General features: G+C 45.6%; 2 protein-coding genes and 1 non-coding gene across 3 annotated transcripts in view; 1 reads left to right on the top strand and 2 right to left on the bottom strand.

The window, feature by feature from the left end:
- The window catches only part of DNALI1 (dynein axonemal light intermediate chain 1), an 8,937-nt gene extending 4,602 nt beyond the window's left edge, over positions 1–4,335 (bottom strand). The window contains 6 exon segments of the mRNA XM_024738804.1: positions 73–237; positions 574–752; positions 1,791–1,960; positions 3,522–3,655; positions 4,191–4,305; positions 4,307–4,335. Coding sequence (XP_024594572.1) covers positions 73–237; positions 574–752; positions 1,791–1,960; positions 3,522–3,655; positions 4,191–4,305; positions 4,307–4,335 — 792 coding nt within the window.
- A 1,185-nt stretch (positions 4,336–5,520) lies between these two features.
- SNIP1 (Smad nuclear interacting protein 1) lies at positions 5,521–17,818 on the top strand. The gene is made up of 4 exons (XM_024738904.1): positions 5,521–5,780; positions 7,186–7,288; positions 14,745–15,343; positions 16,312–17,818. Exons 1-4 carry the CDS (start codon positions 5,563–5,565, stop codon positions 16,574–16,576), a joined length of 1,185 nt encoding a protein of 394 aa, XP_024594672.1. The 5' UTR covers positions 5,521–5,562; the 3' UTR covers positions 16,577–17,818.
- LOC112395597 (U6 spliceosomal RNA) lies at positions 14,195–14,299 on the bottom strand. Its single transcript, XR_003002405.1, has one exon. It is a non-coding gene; the product is annotated as a U6 spliceosomal RNA (small nuclear RNA).
- Positions 17,819–25,059: the final 7,241 nt, after the last annotated feature.

Genomic DNA, 25,059 nt, shown 5'->3' with positions numbered 1-25,059 from the left:
GGCTGGCAGGGCCGGGGGCGGGGGCGGGGATGGGGGTGGCAGGAGAGCCACCTGGGTCTGGGCGTCGATTACCTTCAGCTGTTGATTAGCGCGCTTCAGGAACTGAATCTCTTCTTTGTGCTTCGTCTCCTCCACCTGTCTCCTCTCACTCTCCCGCTTCTCGATGGCCTCACATTTTGCCTTCTGTTCGTTCACTTGCCTCTCCAAATCTCGCTTTTCCGTTTCTAATTCTGCAATCTGAGGACAGAATCCCCAGTCATGCTGGGACGTCGCCAAGTGGACGGGGCGGTGTGAGTGCCTGGGTGAAGGGGACCTGGGACACAGCTGTCCAACCCCAGGCATTGCCAGGGTCTGTACTGCCACCCAGTGGGAGGTCAGTGATTGGCAGGGCATGTCCAAGGGGAGACAACTCTGCCACGACCGGACTGGCGGTGACACTGAACCAAAGGGTCCTCACTAAGGTGATGGGAGAGCACCTAGGAGGCCGGAATTTGGTGCTGGAATGACGAGCTGTGGCCCTGAGATTGACAGAAGAGTCGAAGAGGGCCAAAGTCTCCTGGTGAAACCACTCACTTTCTTCTCCATGTCTGACTTCCCCTGCTCGGCCTGCAGCGCCTTCCTCATGCCAAATGCCACGCTGCTCTCATACAGGGTCTGGTAGGCAGCAATGGTCATGCGGATCTCGTCCCGGACTCGCAGCAGCAGCAGCCCTCGCTCCGCACAGCTGATGGTAACCTCGCGGATCAGTTCATCTGCCAAGGCACACGTGGCGAGGTCGGAGAAGGCAGGCAGGCGGGGAAATGCACCGCACCTACTGCGAACCACCTTCCTACCGGGAAGTCGGAAGGGCACTAGGGTATGTCCTCCTCATTTGGAGACAGGCCTCAGGGAGGGGCCTTGCCATGCAGCCACTGCTCTGAACTTGGCACTTGGGAGTACAGGCCATCAGCAAGCCTGGTTTGGCCAGCGCAGAGGCAGACAAGAGCCCAGGTTTGTCTGCAGCTGTGGGGGCCCTCTCTCCCACCGTTAGGCAGAAACTGGGTGCTATTCAAAGAATTCTGACTTTTTCAATATAAACGTGGTGGCTGTTTCAAAGCAGCTGGAAGCTCCTATGTGGCCCCTTGGCTGGACTGGTTTGGGGCTGGAAACAGCAGGATCTAGAGCTTGCCCACCCATCTCCTCCATAAATGCCGACTGGGAGGGCAAACCAGAATCACACTCAGACTGAAGGGAGCCCGCTAGCCCCGTGAGCTGCCTCAGGGTTTGGATGCGGTTTGCATGTCTGAGTCCACACGGGCTGGTGAGACTAGACCGAGGGCCAGTCATCTGACACCAGCACCCGAGGAGGGAGATCTCAAATCCCTGCGTGTGTCGGGTCACAACAAGTCACCCTGAAATATTTTTCTGGACCAAGGCCTAATGTTGATGGATGGATATAAATATAGAACATTAAATCTTTCTGATTAAAAAACTAACATATTGGGACTTCCCTGGTGGTCCCACGCTTCCACTCCAGAGGGCGCGTGTTCAATCCCTGGCCGGGGAACTAAGATCCAGCAGGTCGTCAGGAACACGGTGACTGACAAGGGTGGGTGCGGGACTGGTAAGAGAGGTGGGCTGGGAGGGGGAAGAGGGCACAGTTAGCAGTTCCTGGGTGGGGCAGGTGGGGGGAGACAGACATTCCAGGATGGGGCAGGCTTCAGCTGCAGGGGACTCAGGGCCTGGATTTGTGTGAAGGGAAGGGAAGGAGGCAGTAGAGGGTGGTGTAGCTTCCCTCGAGGACCACTCACCGAAACACTGCGAGTACAGCTCCCGGCGCACCGGGCAGATGCCAGTCTCCCGGGCCTGCCGCTGCTGCAGCTTCAGGTCCAGCTGCTCCTGGAGGTGTACCACATCCATCCTGGTGCTGGGGGCGCTGGACACCTGCTGGATCCATAGCTGCGTGTCCTCCACCCACTCCCTGCGGGACAGACACAGCCAGGCTGAGCGCACCCCATCCGCCAGACAGGGTCCTCAGGATGTGAGCAGAGATGGCCCTTTGCGCTCTCTGCCTGAGAGGAGTGAGGGGCGGCTCTGTCCCCGACCCACCAGAATCCTCCATCTCTTTCTCCCTTGATGAATGTGTAGCTCCAAAGCCACACCCGCTGTGCCACCTCCACGGGGCCCCTATCTTGGGGCTAGGCTATCTTCATTCTCCCACGACCTCTGTGAAGTCGTCATCCGCGGTCCAGATCTTACACTCCTAACATGTTGAGGGCGGAATGACGGTGGTTGTTGCTCGATCTGAACGGAAGGCCCGGCGGAAATTCCCACTGACTTGTGAGCAGCAGACACAGGGGACTATAAACCTTGTGCCAGCCAGAAAGAGGTGAATGGTGCTCGCTTCAGCAGCACATATACTAAAATCAGAAATAGGTGAATGTATGTATTGGGGGTGTGTACCTATATGGGCCCCCTGTAGTGAACCTTGTGTCAGAGACACAGCCAGGTTCTGGAATCACGAGGGGGGGCCTGAGGGCAGGACCACCATGAGGGAGAGGATTCCATGCATTGTTGAAAGGCAAGCAAATGAAAAACACCCTCCCCTCCTTTGACCTCCGTTTCAGAGGAGATTGCAGTCTGGCTTTTACTGTTTCCCCTTTTATCATAACTTTAAAAACTGCTGTCAACTTATTACATAAAAACACTTGAAAGGCACTGTGATCACAATGATCTTTGTGGCTGCAGATGAAAGAAGCAGGGTAAGGGGATGGTGAAGAAGGGAGCTCTCCTTTTAGAAAGGAGTCTGAAGGAAGGCCTCCTAGAGGACTCAGGACTCCGCACTCCCAAAGCAGGGGGCCCGGGTTCAATCCCTGGGAGCTGGATCCCACACGCATGCTGCAACTGGGAGTTCGCATGCCACAACTGAGGAGCCCGCCTGCCGCAACTAAGACCCAGCACAACCAAATAAATAAATTTAAAAAAAATAGATGGTGGAAGCAGAGTAAAAAGCAGTCAGATTTGGAAAATAATTTGAAGGGAAAGCCAAAAGAATGTGATGAAGGACAGGACATGTGATGTGAGAGATCAAAGGGAATGAACGGTGGCCTGTGCCCCTAATGGAAAGGAGAAGACTGAGAATGAGCTGGTTGGGGGAAGGAAGACATTGTGATTTAGTTTGGACATGTTGAGCTTGAGATGTCTATTAGACATCTTCATGAAGGTAATGAGGAATTAGTAGAATATATAGGTCTGGAGTTTAGGGGAGAGGACAGGGCTGCAGAAAGACCTGTGGGAGAAATCAGCATATAAGTGATGTTTAAAGCCATAAGCCTGGGTGAGAGCACTCAGGAAATGATGGTAGATAGAGAAGAGGTCTCCCCGCTACCCACATTCCCAGGATCTAGCCATGTACAAGCTCTAGAAACTCTAGGATGCTGGGAGGAAATCTCAGTCAGAAACAGAGACAAGGTGCCTCCTCTCACATCCCCAAGTTCAGGGATGCAAAAGCCTGGGCCTCCTCCCAGCCACTGCTTTTTTACCTCGGGGGCAGGATGGCATTCAAGATTTCTTCTGCCTGCTTTGTAGGATCTGTTGAGGGGAGCTTGGTCTTTGGTGGCTGTGGGACGGGACCTGAGGGTCCGGGCTGCTGAGGGCTGACTTTCAGTGGCCGAGCCTGAGAGGGAGGGACAAGTTGGGGCAGGAGGTGATTCAGACACTCGGCTCCACACACCCTGGCCCCCTGGGTTGCTCCAGCTCTCCTGCACATCCCTCCCCTCTTCCCAGCTCACTTTCCCCCGTCTTCTCAGCCAAAGTTATGTTTCAGAGCTGAAGGAGGCCACGAAGAATCTCTGGTTCCACCCCAACCTAATGCTTGTATCTTCTTGAAGAAATGTTTCTGGCACAGCGGCTCAGGCCTCTGCTCTAGTGATGGGGCAATCACTCCCAGATCTATTCTTGGGGCTACCGTGAAAAAGGGTGAGCCCCATCCATCTCCCTGTGACTTTCTTCCCCATCCTAAATCTGCCCTTTGGGATCACCCAACATCTGGGCTTCTTGTATCGCTCTCCCATCCTCCTTCTCCGGTCCCAATTGCCTTTACCCCCAGTCACTGCAGCCTCTGTCCCTCGGGACTCCCGATCCTCAAGGCAGGGATCGGTCTTTCCCCATCGGAGCTTCGTGCAACCCCACCTTCTGAGACCCGTCCTTACTTTGGGGCTCCGTTTCTCCCTGTTCCGGCTCACCAACACCGGGGTGTCATACTTGAGCAGAGAGTCCGCGGGGGGAATCATGGCGGCGGCGGGAGTAGTAGCCCAGCTGCGGCCCTCCAGTTAGGACCTTGTTTGCCGTCGCCATGGAAACCTCCCCTCCGCCCTCATGGCCTGGGCGGGGCTTCAGGGCGGGGCGGGGCCAGCAGCGCGCGAGTTTCTGCTTAGCCTTCGCGGAAAGATCTCTTAGCTTAGTTTCCCAGGCCACTTGCTCACCGGGTCGTCTTGGTACGCTTGGAAGCAGGGAAAACATCAGTTCTGAATCCCTGTGCTGCGTCTAGCTCGTGATTTGAATTAGGTGCAGATCACCTTCGTTGACCCTCAATTTTGTCATTTTCAAAATGGGAATCATCTGACCCCTCAGCGAAGGGTTGGGGAAGATTCCCAGAGGAAGGCATCTGAAGTTGCCGGGTTTTAAAAAATATTGGCTTTTAAGTAAGTGGAGAAATGACAACATAACAGCGCAAGAACAGAGGGGAAATACTAATGATTTGCCCACGGGCTACCATCTGTGATTGCATTTCCTTCTCTTCCTCTTTCCTTGGTATTCCCAAACGTAAATGTAATCACACACTGCGCACAATTTTGTATCTTGCTTCTTTCGTTTAACAAGTCAGGGTTTTTTCCATTTGTCATATAGTTTGTAAATAGCATTGCGAATGGCGACATAACATCTTTCCTATCGCTGGGCATGTAGGTTGTCTCTGTGCTCCGTAATTACTTTAACAGGGCAACAAACATCCTTGAGAGTGACTTTTTTTTTTTAAACATCTTTATTGGGGTATAATGGCTTTACAACGGTGTGTTAGTTTCTGTTTATAACAAAGTGAATCAGTTATACATATACATATGTTCCCATATCTCTTCCCTCTTGCATCTCCCTCCCTCCCACCCTCCCTATCCCACCCCTCCAGGCGGTCACAAAGCACAGAGCTGATATCACTGCTATGCGGCTGCTTCCCACTAGCTATCTACCTTACGTTTGGTAGTGTATATATGTCCATGCCTCTAGTCATGTACCAAGATGTTCATTGCAGCTCTATTTACAATAGCCCGGAGATGGAAACAACCTAAGTGCCCAAAGTTGAGAGTAGCTTTTTCACAAAAGTTTGCTTTTGAAACTTAAATCTCTTGCCTCTCGAGTCGGGTCACTAAGGCCCCTCCCACTCCAGAATCGTATCGCGTTATCTCCGCCGCGAGGGTTTCTGGGAGAGCGTGCACTCGGAAGCGGAAGTCCTAGCGTCAGGTCCGTCATTTCCTTCGGGGACAGGAGTGCTACGGACATCTTTTTCCTGGGCTCCGCAGGTCTCTTAGTATGAAGGAGGTGAAGAGCGAGCGGGATCGGGGGAGCCGACGAAGGCACCGGGACGGGGACATGGTGGCGGCGGTGGTGGTGAAGCAGGAGCGCCTCAGCCCGGAATCCGCGCCTCCCGTGCACCGCCGCCCGGACTCCTCCGGCGGTAGCCCGTCCCCACCGGCCGGCGAGTCGGGCCGCCCGAGTCACCGCGGGAACCGAGCCCGAGGAGGTAGCCGGTAAGTGAGAAGCAGCCCGGGGTGGACCTTAGGTCGGGTTCATTGAGAAAGGAGGACAGGGCTAGAACCAGAAACACACCTTGAACGCTGAGCGCTGCAGCTTGGACTTAATCCTAAGGCGATAGAAGTGACCGGTTGTGCTTGTGTTAAGGAACGTTTACTCTGGTACCTGTCACTTGCGTAATAGTTGGGCGTTAAGCGCCTAATGCCTGCTGGACAGGATCTCGTCCCTCCATTTCTGGGTACCCAGCATTTCACCGGGTATGGTCCAGTTTAAGTTGTTCGTTAAGCAATGATCGTTTAAGTTGAAATGAAAGATTTTCCCCATTTGCCTGCAAACGGAGTGCGGGAGTTATCTTTTCAGTTATCTTCCCCGAGAAGTTTACATATCGAGGGCCTAGGCGATCTGTCTAATATTCTGTGGAAAAATATTGTCTCTTGTTAAACTCGTTCATTTATTAATTCATTCGACGTAGTTTTACTGAGTACCTATTATGTGCTAAAGACCATCGTAGGTTATAAAATAATGTGGAAAAATATCTATGTAACACTTTAAAAAATATACATATGTATATGTAGAAAAAAGAAGACCGTGCTAGGTTCTGGGGCGGCAAGGATGAACACCGTAGATGATCTCTACCTTGGTGAAACTGACCGTGCTGTAGCTCTGAGACAAAATAACAAGCAAATTAAATTAAAAAAAAAGTTTCAGTTAGTAACAAGTATTAGGGGTAGGTTAAAACAGTAATGTGATAGTGAGAGGGTAGAGGGAAGTGGTTCTCCCTGAACCACTCTCTGAAAAGTCCACCATTTGACCTGAGACCTGAATGGTAAGAATAATCCAGCTTTGTAAAGGTCTAGGCAGAGGGAACAGCCTGTGCAAAGAACTTGAAGTGGAATCAATTGTGTTCCTTCTAGAAATGGGGGGTGGGGGGGTGGATCCAGGAGATCAAGGAGGGTGGTTGGAATGAGGTGGGAGATGGAGGAAATAGAGCCAGAGAGCTTGCTGATTGATTGAGTGAGTGAGTGTGATTGTGTGGGAGAGGAGCGTGGGGGGCTGCTCGTGGTGAGGAGAAAAAGAATCAAGGGTGACTTCTAGGTTTTTGGCCTGAGGAACAGGGTGGATGGGGTGGCGCCAGTTACCCAGATGGCAAAGACAGAGGAAAGTTTCTTGAGGGGATGGGAATCTAGAGTTATGTCATCTATGTGAGAAGTTCCATCAGGCAATTATGTATGTGGAAGACATTAGGGCTAGAAAAGTGAAGCTCCTTACTCCTTTAGTGTGATCAGCAGAGACCTGCACAAATGTGGTGTTTGTGTTAGTAGGTAAGCCTGATACTTGAAGCTAATTTGTATTAGGGAATGAAAATTGAGATAAAATCTGCGTGTGTCATTCTCTGAACAGGTCTCCAGCCAGAAAGAAAAACAAGTCCTCAGGGAGAAGAAGCAAGTCTCCCCGGAGTAAGAGAAGCCGAAGTCCTCACCACTCAACGGTCAAAGTAAAGCAGGTAAGTGGATTGAGATGTTTTCATACTGGCCCCAAACCTAGAGCCTGTCCCATCATAGCTAAAGAGTGTTGTGTATGTGTTCTCCTGTACTTGCGATGGGCTTTTCTAAAAACTGGTTTGTTTTTTTTTCCTGCTTGCTTTGTTAAGTTAAACCTATTATTTTGAGGTAATTGTTGATTCACATGCAGTTGTAAGAAATAATACAGAAGTGGCTGTTTCTCCCAATGGTAACATCTTACAGAACTATAGAACAGTATCACAGTCAAAACGTTGACATCAGAGCAGTCAAGGAACAAAACATTTCCATCACAAGGATCCCTCGTGTAGTCCTTTTATAGTCGCAGCCAGTTTCCTGCCACCCTTACCCCTCAACTCCTGGCAGCTTCTAATCTCCTCTCCATTTCTATAATTTTGTCACTTCAAGCATGCTGTGTAAATGGAATCTCACAGTACAAGCCTTTAGGGATTGGCTTTTTTCACTCAGCAGAATTCTTTAGAGATTCATTCAGGTTGTTGCCTCTCTCCGTAGTTCATTCCTTTTTATTGCTGAGTCGTATTCAGTGGTGTGGATTTAACCATTTGCCCGTTAAAGAATATCTGGGTTGTTACCAGTTTTTTGGCTGTTAGACGTAAGGCTGCTATGTAAACATTTGTGGGCAGACCAGTTTTTTGGCTGTTAGACGTAAGGCTGCTATGTAAACATTTGTGGGCAGGTGTTTGTGCGAACGTAAGTTTTGTTTTCTCTGGGGCAGATGCCCGGGAGTGCAACTGCTGGATGGTATGGTAGTTGTGGGTTTAATTGTTTTTTAAGACACTGCCAGACTGTTTCCCAGAGTGCTGTGTTAGTTTGCCAGGCCTTCCATAACAAAATTCCACAGACTGGCTGCCTCAAACAACGGAACCTATAATTTTCACACAGTTCTAGAGGCTAGAAGTCCGAGATCAAAGTTTCAGCAGTTTGGTTTCTCCTGAGGCCTCTCTCCTTGGCTTGCCTTCTCCACTGTGCCCTCACATAGCCTTTCCCTCTGTGCTCCTATCCCTGGCTCCTAGCTCCTCCTTTAACCACATCAGCCGTATTGGGTTAGGGTCTCACTCATTTTAACTCAATCAGTTCTTCAAAGAGCTTATCTACAAAAAATTTGGTTACATTGTAAGATGTGGAGGTTGGGACTTCAACATATAAATTTGGGGGCACGATTCAGTCCATAACAGTGGCTGTACCGTTTTACATTTCCACCTGTCATGTGAATGACCCAGCATTTGTTACTGGCACCATTTTTTAATTTTAACCATTCTTACAGGTGGGATAGTGGTATTGTGATCTTAATTTGCATTTACCTAATGGCTAATGAGATTGAACATCTTTTCATGCGCTTATTTGCCATCTGTATTTCCTCTCAGGTGACATGTGTCTTCAGATCTTTTGCCTATTTTCTAGATGGATTATTGGGGATTTTTTACTATTGAGTTTTAAGAGTTCTTTTTTAATATTCTTAGATACTAGGCCTTTTGGGGTGAGTGGTTTGCCAGTATTTTCTTCCAGTCTGTATCTTTTCTGGTCATTCTCTTAACAGGATTTTTCTCAGAGCAAAAGTTTTCATTTAGATGGAGTCCAGCTTATCTGTTTTTCTTTTTGTAGATTATGCTCTTGGTGTCATATCTAAGAACTTTTTCCCTGGCCCTAGATCCTGAAGATTTGTTTTTTCCCTAATGTTTTTCATGTAAGTCCCTGGTCTATTTTAAATTTGTTTTACTATAAGGTGGGAGCAATCTTGTTTATATCTATTAAAAAGTCTTGTTAAGATTTTGACTGGAATAGTGTTAAACTTGTGTTTTGGGGAGAGTCGGGTTTTTTAAATTACTATTATATTGAGTCTTCTAGTCTGTGAACATAGGTGTGTCTCCGTTTATTTAGCTCTTTGATTTCTTTCATCAGTGTTTGTAGTTTTCAGTGTACAAGTCCCATACGTGTTTTGTTAGATTTACACTTTTTTTTTTTTTTGGTATGCGGGCCTCTCACTGTTGTGGAGCACAGGCTCCGGACGCGCAGGCTCAGCGGCCATGGCTCACGGGCCCAGCCGCTCCGTGGCATGTGGGATCTTCCCGGACTGGGGCACGAACCCGTTTCCCCTGCATCGGCAGGCGGACTCTCAACCACTGCGCCACCAGGGAAGCCCCCAGATTTACACTTAAGTAATTTGTTTTAGTGACTGTAAGTGATATTTTAAATTTCATTGTTTACTTGTTCATTGCTAGTACATAGAAATATAACTGATTTTTGTATGTTTATCTTATATCCTGTGACCTTATGAACTCATTCATTTATTTTAGGAGGTTTTTGGTAGATTACTTGGGATTTTCTACATAGATAATCATATCTGCAAATAGGCACAGTTTTATTTCTTCCTTTACAGTGTGTATGCATTTTGTTTTATCTTGCTGCACTGTCTAGGACTTCAGCACTATGTGGAATAAGAGTAGTGAGAGCAGACGCTCTTGCCTTTTGCCCTCAGTCCTGATGGACAAGCATTCAGTCTTCTTTTTAAAGAAGCTCTTTGTTACAAAGTGCAAATAGAGACACTGGCATTAAGAAAATGGATTTTCTTATGATTTTGAGAGACTGTGGGCCAACTGTCTGCTACCTAAAAAGATACAAAGCCAGACAGTCTTGATGGTCTGTTATATGAATCGGTCAGGCACCGCCTTGGCTATCTCAGAATTCAGCCACTGGAACCCCAGTACCCAGATAGAACCTCTCAAACCACTTGTAGTTTTGTGTGTGTGTGTGTGTGTGTGTGTGTGTGTTTATGTACAACTTGCTACTTTTTTGATTTAATAATTTTGGCGTGTTACATTTTGTAGATTTAAGGTGCAAAGCTGTGTTACTTCGATACATTTATATATTGTAATACGATTGCCATTGAAGCAGTATTTACCACGTTACATCATTATAGTGCAGTATTATTGTCTGTATTCAGTATACTGTGCATTAGATCTCTGTGGCTTATTTACTACTCGTTACAAGTCTGTACCCTTAAATACCATCAGTCTTACCCTCTCGCCCCCCATCTCCTAGTAAACACCATTTTACTCCCTGATTTATTCATTTATTTATATATATGTATGTATGTTTGACTTTTTCAACTTGCAGCTCTTTACCTCTGGTTTCTAAATCAGCACTTTACAGTGAATCCTCGGGCTTACAGCATGGAACTGTTTTGTGATTATTGTTATTTTGAAGTGTCTTAGTTTGCTTTTCTATGCTAACTTCCCTCCTGACCTCAAATTATCTTTTAAAAAGCTGATTTCATTGTATTAATCAGCTAGAAACTTGGAAGTGGCTCTTGAGCAAAAGGGTTTGAGCGCTTGACAGGCAGCTGAAAGTCAGTGACTTTCACCTGGATTGTAAGAGTGCACACAGCCTCTGACTTAAGCATGACTTGTACTTACAGATATTCTCCTCTGCGCCACTCAGCCACCATTAAAAAAATAAAGTTATCTAGCGCAGGGAATTATATTCAATATCTTGTAATAACCTATAATGGAAAAGAATCTGAAAAAGAATATATGTGTGTGGGTGTGTGTGTACGTATAACTGAATCACTTTGCTATACGCCCGAAACTAACACAACATTGTAAATCGATTATACTTCAATTAAAAAAAAAGGAGGAGGGGAACAGGATTGTGGAAACCTCAGAAAAAATAAATTTATCGTTTGCTTGTTCATCATAACACAGAATTCTGTAAAATAGAAAGTGAGAGTATGGTTTATGTAGTGTATGGTTACTTTTCTCATTAGCCTCAAAATCGCACCCCTTCCCACAAACAAAAAAATCACCTCATTCCCCAGAAGTAGCCATTTTAATAGTTTGATATTTATACTTCAAGGTTCTGTTATACTTAACGTTATCTTCTTTTCCTTTATGTTTTGGGGCGTGTGTGTGTGTGTGTGTATTCTATGCAAAGATGTTCATTAAAAAATATATATTATCCTACTTATCAATAATTGAGAGTATATGTTGAAATCTTAGTTATTTTGTGTTATCTGGTTTTGTAATTTGTCATATTCTCTCCATAGTATCTACTAATTTTGCCTGGTATACACTTTTTGGAAGCGAAGACAGAATTGCTCATTGGATTTAGCAACGTGGAGGTCATTGGTGACCTTGACCAGCAATTTTAGTGGAGTAGTAAGGGTGAAGCCTAATTGGAGGGTTCAAAAGAAGATGGGAGAAGAATTGGAGACCGATTGAAACCAAACTGTTTTGAGGAGTTTTACTCAAAGAGGAGTGAAGAAATAGGGTGGAAGCTGACATGGGAGATGAGTTCTAGAGAAGAACAGGTGCCTGTGCTGATGAGAGTGATCCAGTGCAGAATGGGGAAGCAGATTATGCACAAGAGAGATGAGAGTTACTGGAGTGAGATTCTGGATGAGAGGGAAGCTCCCATATTAGGAATTGGCTTTAGGTAGAAGCACAGATAGTTTCCTTATGGTCACAGGGAGGGGAGACAGAGTATATGGGTACAGATACTGATGGGTGGGTGGATGTAGAAAATCCCTTCTGAGTAAATAAGGGATGGGGAAGACCTTGTAGGAGATTTGAGGACAGAGAAGTGGTAAAACAGTCATCTGGGAGAATGAATAGATCAAGAAAATGTAGGATGTTTGCTGGGCATCATTAAGGAGGCTTGGGGTCATGCTTCTAAGGTAGGACCGTTCAGAATGGTTTGTGTTTTTTCTCTAGCCACTTTGCTGTGCTTAATGCTGATTGTGGTTTTGCCAGGACAGTGCAACAGAATGGCATAGGGGCAAAGGATTTGAATATCTCCACATGGGAGTGATCATACTGTTTGACCATTTGTCCCATGTTTTTTTTTTTTTTTTTTTTTTGTGGTACGCGGGCCTCTCGCTGTTGTGGCCTCTCCCGTTGTGGAGCACAGGCTCCGGACGTGCAGGCTCAGCGGCCATGGCTCACGGGCCCAGCTGCTCCGTGGCATGTGGGATCTTCCCGGACCGGGGCACGAACACATGTCCCCTGCTTCGGCAGGCGGACTCTCAACCACTGTGCCACCAGGGAAGCCCTTGACCATGGCATTTAAGTTAGGAAGGGAAGAGAGCGAGGGACTGTGCAAAGGTAAGAGGATCAAAGGCTTGGATGAGTCTTATTGCGATAAGGATTGTTAGAGTTGGGTAAAGTGTGAGCTGTAAAGATGGGCAGAAGGAGGACTGCTTAAAATGGAAATTATAGAGGGGTTGCAGTTATTAGAAATGAAGAAGTCCATGTGTAACCATGGGGGTGAGTGGCTGAAGAGAAGGGAGGAGACAAGTAAGGTAATGGGAGGAGAGAAATGCAAAGAACAGAGATGCCAGCATGTTATCGAAATGACCAAGAGTAATGCTGGAGAGAATGACTTGAGCTGGAAGTGAAACTGGCGCAAAGTGAGGGGAAGTGACTCAGGATTAGTAAATGACAGCGGCACTGAGAGTAATGGGTGACAGTGGTCTTACGCGAGATTCACAGCTGGGTTTTTTAGGGAGAAAGAAAAGGGTGGGGCGTGTTCTGGAATTGGCAGTGAGAAGCAAGGACGACACCTGCCATATGTCCGGACCCAGTGAGAAGCAAGGATGACACCTGCCATATGTCCAGACCCAGAGATGGTGGGAGTTGGGGGAGGTCAGAGGGAGAAAAACAGCCACCATTTGAGGAGCTGCAGGGGAGCAGTGTGCTCAGGGCAGAGCCAGGGTTCTGTTAGAGCAAAAGGAGATGGGAATGATCTGGAGGATGTAGATCAGTTTTGCCGAGGCTTCCATTCCAGGGGGCATAGTGCAACAACAGCTTCAGGAGTTGAAGAAGGGGACAGATTTGGGGACAGAATCCTTGATGTACAGAGCCTTATGGGGATTAGAGTACAAGGGAGGTAGAGGTGATGACCTGGAATCTGTGACTTCTTACAGTGACTCATTTAATCAGGGATAAAGGGCATAATGAGATGAGTTCTGGTGAGCTCAAGGCAGATGGTGGTGGCAAACTTGTGAATGTCTTGGGGTAGGAGGGTTGGGTGTCTGAGGCTCCCTGCCTCTTGTTACTTGTCTCTGGAGGCTTGGAAGTCTAGGAAAACTGGGTCCTGCTCTGAGCAAGCAGACCCCTACTTGACCCCTGTGTATGGTAGGGAGAAGGCCTTGAGGCGGGGGTGGGATTGGTGGGGGAGTGGAGACAAGGTCTCAGTCCTGGTGCTCAGGATTTCCTCTCTACCCCTTTCCAGGAGGAGCAGCCTTGCTCATAGTGTGCGGGGGGGCCCCCCTCTTGAACTCTAATGCCTTAGTTATTAGATTAATCAGGGTAAGCCTATCTTCGTGTGTTCATTAAATATTTATTTGTTCTGATAATTCCTTGTTAATATCCTTTGCCCATTATCTCCTGTGCTGATTTTCAGTGCTGAGTCTATTTTAAGAAACCATCGTGTTTCCTCATTTTTTTCAGATCTTTAAAAAATATATCTGTTACAGTTGACCCTTGAACAGCATGGGTTTGAATTGCACTGGTCCACTTATATGCAGATTGTTTTTCAGTAGTAGATACTGCAGTACTCCATGTCCCCTGTTGGTTGAATCTGTGGATTCGGACCCTTGAGTACAGAGGAACCAGGTATACAGAGGGCCGACTACAACTAGTTGGAGTGTTGGTGCCCCTGTGCCCCTAACCCCCTCATTATTCAAGGGTCAACTGTAGTAAATTTTTATAGGTTTCTTATTTTTTTTTAATGTTTAAAAATTAACTGCTTGTTTATTTTTGTCAGGATAAACCTGTCATGGTACTGTTGCTACCCCTCTTGAGTTCTTATGGCTACACTAATAATAAAATTGACACAAGGCAGAAAAACAGGAGAAGAAAACCCACAAATTAAAAAATATGGAATGCTTCACGAATTTGCGTGTCATCCTTGCACAGGGGCCATGCTAGTCTTCTCTATCGTTCCAATTTTAGTATATGTGCTGCTGAAGCGAGCACTATATGTTTCTTACATGTCTTGCATATTTCTTAATTTTATTCTGGGTATTGAAATCGGATCTTTTAAAATTACTATTACATTTTCCTTTTGGGCATAAGAGAAAGCTAGCTTTTTTTTTTACGTAGTTATCTTGTATGTGACTACTTAACTCTCTCTGTTAGTTCTGATTCTGTATGCATGTCCCTCTAAGTTTGCCTATAGGTGTTCTTGTTTCTTGGGCTCTGAACGTGGGTGTGCACTGTTAGCGCTATAGCTGGGCAGCAGCCTAGGGCACCTGTTCTGTGTGGTGGCCTTGCAAGGGGACATGACCACCACTGGTAACCTTATTTCTGTGGGACATTTTGCTCTGAATGCCAAAGTCCAAAGCACAAATGACTTTTTGACTGCAGCTCTCTTCATAGACTATGCACGGCCTTTACTTTCTTGAATCTGTTTGAATTTCAGGAACGTGAGGATCATCCCCGGAGAGGCCGGGAGGATCGGCCACACCGAGAACCCTCAGGACAGGAACACAGGCGAGCTAGGAACAGTAACCGAGACAGACACCGCGGCCACTCCCACCAGAGGAGAAGCTCGGGCGAGAGGCCTGGCAGCGGGCAGCCTCAGGGACGGGATCGAGATGCCCAGAACCTACAGGCGCAGGAAGCTGAGCGGGAGTTTCACAACACCCGGCGCCGGGAGCACCGCCAGAAGAACGAAGCCGGCGGTAACGCATCTCAGGACTCACTTCCTCAGCCTGGCCCTGGCAGCAACAACAAAGACAAAGAAGTGCCTGTTAAAGAAAAGCCAAGCTTTGAACTTTCTGGGGCACTTCTTGAGGACACCAACACCTTTCGGGGTGTAGTCATTAAATACAGCGAGCCCCCGGAAGCACGTATCCCCAAAAAACGGTGGCGTCTCTACCCCTTTAAAAATGATGAGGTGCTTCCAGTGATGTACATCCACCGACAGAGCGCTTACCTCCTGGGCCGACACCGCCGCATCGCAGACATTCCCATCGATCACCCCTCCTGTTCAAAGCAGCACGCCGTCTTTCAGTACCGGTGAGTGTACATCTGCAGAGGGAACCTGAAGTGCCGGTAGGAGCCCGGCATCTCGGTTACTTAGGATCGCTGAGGTCTGTGTGCCGGTGTGTGCGCAAGAAGCCCATACCCCTCGTATCTAGTGTTCGTCTTAAGGAGTATCATTCACCTAACGAATAATCACTTTCCACAAATAATTGCTTACATTTGTGTAACAGACTGGAACTTGGTGTCAGAAATCCAGATTTTGAATCCTGCCACTGCCACTTACCAGGTGTCTGCCCTGGGGCGAGCCAGTCTTCTGGGCCTCGGTTTCTACCTGCCTCGCGGGGCTGTTATGAGGGTTAAATGGAAATAAAGCTGAGAGTGCCTGGCATATGTTAGCTGAATCTGTATCTTGACAGTTTCCACAGTACGTCTGTCATTGTTGGATGTTCACAACAATCCAGTGGGGGATTAATACCCAGTTTGACAGATGAGAATACGAAGCTCAGCAAAGCCAAGTGGCTTGCCTAATAAATGATCGCTGTAGTAGAACTCTGGCTCAAATCAATTTTGATTTGAACAGTTTTGATCATCTCATCTGTTCCCTTGACTCTGAAGTCCAAATCCACTGGTTTATTCCCATTGGGGCAGGAGCTAAAGTATGTTGAGATATAGGTAAAAGAAGCATTATATTGATTATAAACAATGCAAAAAGTGTCAAAAAATGCAAAAAATGCATTTCTCAACCATGGCAAGAGGCCTTGGATTCTGCATTTTAAGCTTTGATCTACCATGAATCCTCCCTGCCCAGTGACCAGTTCTCACCATTTCTACTTGCTCCCAATTTCTGAATCCATGGCCATGCCTTTCCCTTGACTTCCTAGAGTTTGAACTTGAACTGTGTCTAAGCCAGGTTATTTACATCATCTAGACTGTGTTAGCAAAGAGCTGGATGATCTGAGGCAGGATTTCACTCACAGGTTTCTCTCCTTTATCTCTGCTAGGCTTGTGGAATATACCCGTGCTGATGGGACAGTTGGCCGCAGGGTGAAGCCCTACATCATTGACCTTGGCTCAGGCAATGGAACGTTCCTGAACAACAAGCGAATTGAGCCACAGAGATACTACGAACTGAAGGAAAAGGATGTCCTTAAATTTGGGTTCAGCAGCAGAGAGTATGTTCTGCTCCACGAGTCCTCGGACACATCTGAAGTGGACAGGAAAGAAGACGAGGATGACGAGGAGGAGGAGGAGGTATCTGACAGCTAGCAGACTGAAGCACAAGCCAAACTCTCGAGAGACCTTTTCTTCCTGCGAAAGCTTTGGGATTGACTCAGGGGGCACCGCCGTGCTCTCTGTAACGCCTCTTATTGCCTTAAGTCTTTCTTCTGTTGCTGACCGGCTTACGTTTCAGTGTAAGAAAACTGACTTATGTTTGGTTGAACTTTTTTCTGTGGCACATCAGCCACATGCACATGCTGTGGGCATTTGTTTTCTGAACAGTCTCACCAACACATCGTGTTTTAGTAGAAGCATCGTGGCTTGAGTTGGTGCTTTCAGAACTACTGTGCAGGAAACTATAAAGCCCTGGTTGAAGGGGATTGTGGCTTGCTTTCTTTGTACAGTTACTTTATTTATATCGTTGTTAAGCTTTGTGGACCGGGTTTGTTTTTGTCTTGGGGGCAGACCCCTGAACAGAGAATCTTACTAAGCTTTGGTTATCACCAAAACAGCCTCCCGAGTATACCAAAGCTTTGACCTGGTTGAGCTCTTGAGTCACAGAAATTGATTTTGCACTTCGTTGTTTGGGGGTGGGCAGGGGGGTGGGGGAGATTTACCACATGACCTCATTATTGACTGTTGGACTTAAACGGATGCTTTGTGGAGCCTGCTTAAGCTTATGACTGTACAGGAAGGTCATGGCCACTACCAGTGGGTGCTGATTACATGTCACGAGAGGCTGAAATGGGTCGTGGATCTGTTTCCTGTGAGAGAACTCTGATTTCTCCATGGAGCATGTACAGAACAATTTTGATCTTCAACTTTGCATTTTTATTTAGAGGTTATCTCCATTCTTCCTTCTTTGAGAAACACACTGTCATTTATGTGGCAGGGTCCTTGCTTTATTCTAACAACGTGTATGTGTTGTGTGGTTTACATGTTTTCATCTTTTTAAAAAAATGTTCGGAGAGGTTGTATTTACCTGGGCAATTGGGAATAGCCCAGTTTCCTAATTTTCCACCAGAGGAATATGTGTAAGTAGAAAAGTCATAACTGCTTACATCTAGTGTGTGTGTGTGTGTGTGTGTGTGTGTGTGTGTGTGAGAGTGTGTGTGTATGTATATATTTAAAAAATTTTGTGTGAAAGAGCTGCATATTGATTTTCCTATGAGAATGTTTTGTGATGTAAATGTAATACTGCATTATAGGCAAAGGCCTCCCTGCATTTGAAGAGCAGGTTTTCATTTATATGTATTTTTGGAATAAAAAATAATAAAACTTGTAAATATAGCCCCCTTTCAAAGAGTACTTCTTTCCTAGCACAGAGGACCTTGTGTTCATAGGTATATTTCCTGCTAAAGAAATCTTTGTATCAATATTTTGGAGGTAAAAGTAGACAGTTGTGGAGGGTGCCCTGGGGGTGATAGGACTCACCCTGCACTGGAATCCAGATCTTCAAATTTCAGCGAGTGAGCCATGGTCCTGTTGAAGCAGCAGTGCTCTCTGAGTTGGCAGTGAAGGGGTTTTCCTTCCCAGAATAGTCAAGAGTTGGGGCAGGTTATACATAGTGGGCCTCATACCAGTTGACCCCTGTCCCTGCTGTTTCACCCTCAGGTGGTGATGGGGGGTGGGATGGGAAGAAGGAGAGATGATGCAAGTCAGTGCTCCTGCTGTTTCTCTTGGGTGGAAACTAATGACATTATTAGATGGTCTTCCTTACCACTGTTTTTCCACTGAGGTCTCACATACTTAGATGTACTCAGGGTTAAATGTTGACTATCCTGGGCTGCTGACTAATGTTTATTCAAAAGAAATATAAAGATTCCCCTTTGGGGAATTCCCTGGCGGTCCAGTGGTTAAGACTCACACGTCCACTGCACGGGGCACGGGTTTGATCCCTTACCTGGGAACTAAGATCCCACAACCTGTGTGTCATGGCAAGAAAAAGAAAAAAAGATCCCCTTTGAAGAGTGAACACTTAATAAGGTTAATTAGGTGAAAGGTTACATGAGGGAAGAAACAAGGTAAGAGCAATTAGCATCCTCACCCAATGTGCCCTGGCCCCTGGAGGCACTATTACATACGTGCATGTCTAAAATGTTGTGTTTTGATGAGTTTTTCTCTTGATCCAGCCTGATGGTTTTCTCTTCCTGGGATGAGGGGCTAATCTGGCATCTCACTCCAGGGCCTCCGTGTTCAATTTGCGTAACTACTGCTTCCTGGCAGCCTTAGGCTTGGCTTCAAGCACCATCCTGGTGAACATTGTGATAGATGACCACTTTGCCTACATTTTTTTTTAATACATTTATTTATTCGTTTTTGGCTGCATTGGGTCTTTGTTGCTGCACGCGGGCTTTCTGTAGTTGCGGCGAGTGGGGGTCTACTCTCTTCGTTGCGGTGTGCGGGCTTCTCATACCGGTGGCTTCTCTTGTTCCGGAGCACGGGCTCCAGGCGCGCGGGCTTCAGTAGTTGTGGCACAAGGGCTCAATAGTTGTGGCTCGAGGGCTCTAGAGCTCGGGCTCAGTCTTTGTGGCGCACGGGCTTAGTTGCTCCACAGCATATGGAATCTTCCCAGACCAGAGCTCGGACCCGTGTCCCCTGAATTGGCAGGTGGATTCTTAACCACTGTGCCACCAGGCAAGTCCTTGCCTACATTTTCAATAAAAGGTCCCAGTTGTGTAGTAGACTTTTGCTTCCTGGATTAAGAGATTCTTCATGCCAAACAGTGATATATGGGACAGTGTTCCTTGCCCACACACACTTTTTATTTTTTAAGAGAAAGGGAAAGAAAAGATACTACTTATCTCCAAAGCCAGATATCACCAGCAGACTTCTCATTTGAAGTTGACAAAATCCTAAAACTTTCTTCTTGAATTAATTCATTGCTTAGAAACTGATGTTCATTTTAGCTATTTGCAATTGCTTTATCACCCACCCTTTCTCCGCCCTGGCTATCTTGTCTGCAAGTCATAGCTGTTAAAATCAAGCGGCCCTTTGCTTCTGAGCCCCTCCCCCAAATCCTCTGTGGCGGCCCACAGTTCTGCCGAGGTATGGGACAGAATCCAGATTTTCCCCAGGAGCCTCTTCCCGGTCATTTTCTCATTCCCTCTTTCTGACATTGACAAAGGATAACTCATTAAGAGCAACTGGTGATCTAACTTTTAAATACTTTTATTATATCCTGATGATAAGGAAAAGCAGAGTAATCAGATAACTGAAAAAAATTTTTGTGTGTTATTGTACTGAAATGCCAACATACAATACAGCTTGGTTTCTCTTGTTGCGGACCACGGGCTCTAGGTGTGTGGGCTTCAGCAATTGTGGCTCATGGGCTCTAGAGCACAGGCTCAGCAGTTGTGGCGCATAGGCTTAGTTGCTCCACGGCATGTGGGATCTTCCCAGACCAGGGCTCAAACCTGTGTCCCCTGCACTGGTAGGCGGATTCTTAACCACTGCGCCACCAGGGAAGTCCCAGGCTACTTGACTTAAATTAAAGCTTTGGAATTTAAAGCTTCATTCGGTCTCTTGGGTCAACTTTCTAGTATATTTATCAAGTGGCAAACTTCCGCGGCATGTGGGATCTTCCGGGGCCAGGGATGGAACCCCTGTCCCCTGTGTTGGCAGGCAGACTCTTAATCACTGTGCCACCAGGGAAGTCCCGGAAACAATTTCAAAAGACAGTTGATTTGTTCATATTTACTCTAAAGTTAAGGTGAATTAATCCAATCAATCAATGGTTACATCAACTTACTATGCTAGCAATTGGTTTACAGCTGTGAGTTAGAAACGGAGAAATAATTTGGAGGTGCGCTGCACCTTTTGCAAGAGATGGTATTTGTGTTTAGTTTTTATTTGTATCTTATTGAAGTAGAGTTGATTTACAGTATGTTAGTTTGTCCCCTGCACTGGTAGGATTCAGTTATACACACACACGCACGCACACACACACACACACACGCACACACACACACACATATATATTTTTTTCAGATTCTGTTCACTTAGAGGTTATTACAAAATACTGAGTATAGATCCCTGTGCTATACAGTAGGTCCTTGTTGGTTATCTATTTTATATATAGTAGCGTGTATATGTTAATCCCAACCTCCTAATTTATCCCTCCCCCCACCCTTTCCCCTTTAATAACCATAAGTTTCTTTTCTATGTCTGTGGGTCTCTTTTTGTTTTGTAAAATAAGTTTATTTGCATTTTTTTTTAGATTCCACATATAAGCGATATTACATGATATTTGTTTTTCTCTGTCTGGCTTACTTCATTTAGTATGATAATCTCTAGGTCCATCCATGTTGCTGCAAATGGCGTTATTTCATTCTTTTGTATGGCTGAGAAGAGGTGGTATTTGAAGTATGCCTTAGAGAATAGGTAGATTTTTGAGCCAGTAGTAGAGGAGGACGTTGTTTCAGACTGAGCAGGCCAGGGGACCACAGGACTGGAGTGGAATATGTGGAAAGGATCCTATGAAATTGTTACCTGAGGTTCCCTCAGCAAGGCAGTGGTGGAGCTAGGATGGCAATGGCCTCAGTCCTGGTTCAGTGGTCTTTCATCTGAATTGTCCCCTCTCACCTCCCCAGTGGAGCCTCGTGGAGAGTTTTGAGGAAGGAAGAGACAGCTGGTCCATGAGACTTCCTGATTCACAGGATGTTGAAGGAAATCCTAGTGAGTGGGACTTTCACGGGTAGGGTGTGGCTTAGGTAAATCCTCACCTCACCTAGTCATAGTCAGAACTAGTGGGAAATCATCATGTTGATTCAGAACAATTGACAAATATTTGATCATGGGCAGCCTAAGAATGCATGTACTGAGACCTCTAATAAAACTGGCCAATGTCTAGGAACACTTTCTATGTACAAGGCACGGTTCTGAGCATTCTACATGTTGCACAAATGCATACATTAACTCATTTCCTCCTCATAACCTGATGAGGCAGGCTTCTATTATCATTACATTTTGCAGATGCCAAAACAGGCAAATATTTCTAGACAGAGACTAGCACTGAGAAAAGCCTAAGGTGATAAATGAGGCTTTGGAAGCACTTGAAGTTCAATGGGGGAAAGAGGGTGATTGAGACTTCTGGTTTCTATTAATTCTATTAATGACTGACTAAGTTATTCTTATGAATCTTCCTGCTGAAAACAGCTAAAATTTCTGGATAAAATAAAAATTTAAAAATGTCTGAAGGCATCCAAGAACTGACAAGTAAGTAGAGAGTTATCAGGCCAAAAGTGAAGATAACAATAATCCAGAGAGAAATGGAGCAGAGATGCCTGGAAACCACATTTGATATAAAGACAAACCATATTTGATTCTAGCAAATCAGACCTTACCCTGGATTGAATGGGACAAAAATCAAAACCCAAAGCCCACATACAATGAGTCTAATAGAACATGTTTCCCACAAAAAGCTGACATGCCAGAGAGCTATACCTTTCAGAATAAGAGTGGAACAGAAATTGAGTTCTCCCAGGGATTTGCAGGCTGGAGCTCAGAAAACATCAAGCCCTGAACTTGGCTTAAGATGACCCTGTACTAAATACAAAGAAAAAAAGAAGAAGAAAAAAAGAAGAAAACGACCCTGTACTATTTGTGTCTTCAGGTGTCTGATATAAATAAATGAAATTACTTTTTGGAGGAAGGGACGTTTTATCTCCCCTCCAGTTATTTCCACATATTTTCCTGCAAAGATACAATTGGTATTTTTAAAAGCATACAAGAAAAGGTTCTCACCAATCGAAATAACGGGTAACAGAAACTGATTGTCAAAGACTTCAGATACTTGAATTACAAGGTACTATAAAACGTTCATGGTTGCTATTTTCAAAGAAATAAATGACAAACTTAAAAATACCCACAGGGAACAAGAAATGGCAACAAGTGAAATGGGAGTTATTTAAAAGATCAACCAGAACCTTTTTAGAAATGAAAAATACAATAACTAAATCCATCAATAAATCCCTTTGACAGAAGCTTCAGGGAGAATTAGTGAACTGGAAGATAGGTCGAAAGAAATTATTCATGCACATAAATTTAACAACTTAGAGGAAATGGATCAATTCCCCCAAAACCATAAGCTACAAAACTTCACCTGATATGAAATATATCATCTGAATAATCTTATAACTATTTTAAAAAATTGAATTTGTAATTAAAAGACTTCCCCAAATAATATCTAGGCCCAGATGGTGATGGTTTCATTGAAGAATGCTACCAATCATTACAAGAATTAGCACCATTCTGTACCATCTCCAGAAATTAGAAAAGCAGGGAACACCTCTCAACTCATCTTATAAGGCCATTATTATTTTGATACCAAAACCAGACCAAACAGTACAAAACAAAACAAAACAAAAACAAAAAAACTACAGACCAATATCCCATGAACATACGTTCTAAAATCTTCAATAAAATATTAGCAGATTGAATCTAGCAATATGTAAAAAGAATTATATAACATGGCCAAGGGATTTATTCCAGATATGCAAAGCTGGTTCAACATTTGAAAATGAATCAATGTAATCTACTATATCAAGAAGCTAAGGGGGCTTCCCTGGTGGCGCAGTGGTTAAGAATCCGCCTGCCAGTGCAGGGGACTCGGGTTCGAGCCCTAGTCCAGGGAGATCCCACATGCGGCGGAGCAACTAAGCCCATGCGCCACAACTACTGAGCCTGCGCTCTAGAGCTCGTGCTCCGCAACAAGAGAAGGCACTGTAATGAGGAGCCCGCGCAGCGCAACAAAGAGTAGCAGCGAAGACCCAACAAAGCCAAAATAATAAATAAATGAAGAAGCTAAGGAATAAAAATCATATGACCGTGTCAATTGATACAGAAAAAGCATTTGACAAAATTCAACACCCATTCATGATAAAAACTCTCAGTAAAGCAGGAATAGAGGGGAACTTCCTCAACCTGGTAAGACTGAATACCTTCCTCTTAGGATAAGGAACAAGTCAAGGATATCTTCTCTGGCCATTCTTATTCAACATAGTACTGGAAGTCTAGCCAGCACAGTAAGGCAAGAAGAGGACATAATAAGCACACAGACTGGAAAGGAAAAAGAAATAAATCTCCCTATTTGCAGATTGTCGACATTAAAAATCCCAAGGAATCTACCAAAAAACCTCCTGCAATTAATAAAGGAATTTAGCAAGACCCCAGTTTACAAGCTCAACACATAGAAGAAATCCAGAATGCGGCAGAGACAAAAGGATGGAAAAAACAGTGGGTAAAAAAAGGATTCTGGGCTTCCCTCGTGGCGCAGTGGTTGGGAGTTCCCCTGCCGATTCAGGGGACGCGGGTTCGTGCCCCGGTCCGGGAGGATCCGACGTGCTGCGGAGCCGCTGGGCCCGTGAGCCATGGCCGCTGAGCCTGCGCGTCCGGAGCCTGTACTCCGCAACGGGAGAGGCCACAGCGGTGAGAGGCCCGCGTACCGCAAAAAAAAAAAAAAAAAAAAAAAAAGGATTCTTATGTTTAATCTAAGTTACAGAAGGAGACAGACAATGAGGCAGAGGCATATCTGAAGAAAGATAGCTGTGAATTTTCCAAACCTGTTGAAAGTACAAATCCACGATTGAAGAAACAATTTCAAAGCAACGTGGGAGGGGAGAAAAAAAAAGAAGAATGCAAGAAAAAAGGAAAGCAAGCAAGCAAGCAAGATTAAAAAAAAATAAAAATCCTACCTAGATTCCCAGTGAAATTGCAGAACCCTGGAAAATGGAGAGATCAGAGACTGGAGAAGTAAGCAGGGGGCAGGTGAATACAAAGTTAATGGTATTAGACTTACTGATTTTACTTACATAGTCCTTATTACTTGCCAAGCCCCTTACATTAAGTGATTTACTTCTCACAGCAATTGTATTAGGTGGGCACTATTATTACCTCTATTATATAGATGAGGAAGTTGAGACAAGTGAAATTTAGCTACCTGCGCAAGGTGACACAGCTTATCAATGGTAGAGGTAGGATTTTGAACAAGGTAGTTCTGGATCGTTTGTGCCCTTAACTACCACACATATTTGTCTCTCTAAAGGGCAACGGGAAGCCATGAAAAGGTTTTAACCAAGGGAAAGACACCACATTTGCTTTCCAAAAACAAATCATCCTGGCACCACTGTGGATAATGGATTAAATGGAACTAAGGGTGGAAGCAGGAGGCTGTTGGAATAATTTATCAAAAAATAAGGAGAGCCTGGATGAATGAGGGAGGTGGCAGACAAAAGAAGATAGATTTGCTGGCTCTTCCGGAGTCGAGTCCACTTGGCTTGACTTGGTTTTGGATCGGATTAAGGGGATGAAGGAGGGTGAGGATGGCACCCATGTTTCTGACTTGGGCAATTCGTCGGACAATGAAAGTCATTCACTGAGGAGACTTCGGAGAGGTCTGATTTTGGACACGGTGAATTTGTGGTGCAGAAACTCGGCCAGGACGAAGAGCAGAGCCCAACACTGAGGTCCTCCGGGCAGGGCGCGCGCAAGCCCGCGGGCGGGAGCTCGGCGCGGCACCGCGAGCCTCCGAA

This window comes from Neophocaena asiaeorientalis, unplaced genomic scaffold, assembly GCF_003031525.2.
Source record: "Neophocaena asiaeorientalis asiaeorientalis breed wild unplaced genomic scaffold, Neophocaena_asiaeorientalis_V1.1 scaffold106, whole genome shotgun sequence".
NCBI classification, from domain to species: Eukaryota; Metazoa; Chordata; class Mammalia; order Artiodactyla; family Phocoenidae; genus Neophocaena; species Neophocaena asiaeorientalis.
Note: the sequence above shows the minus strand (reverse complement) of the source record. Positions and strands in the feature narration are given on the sequence as shown.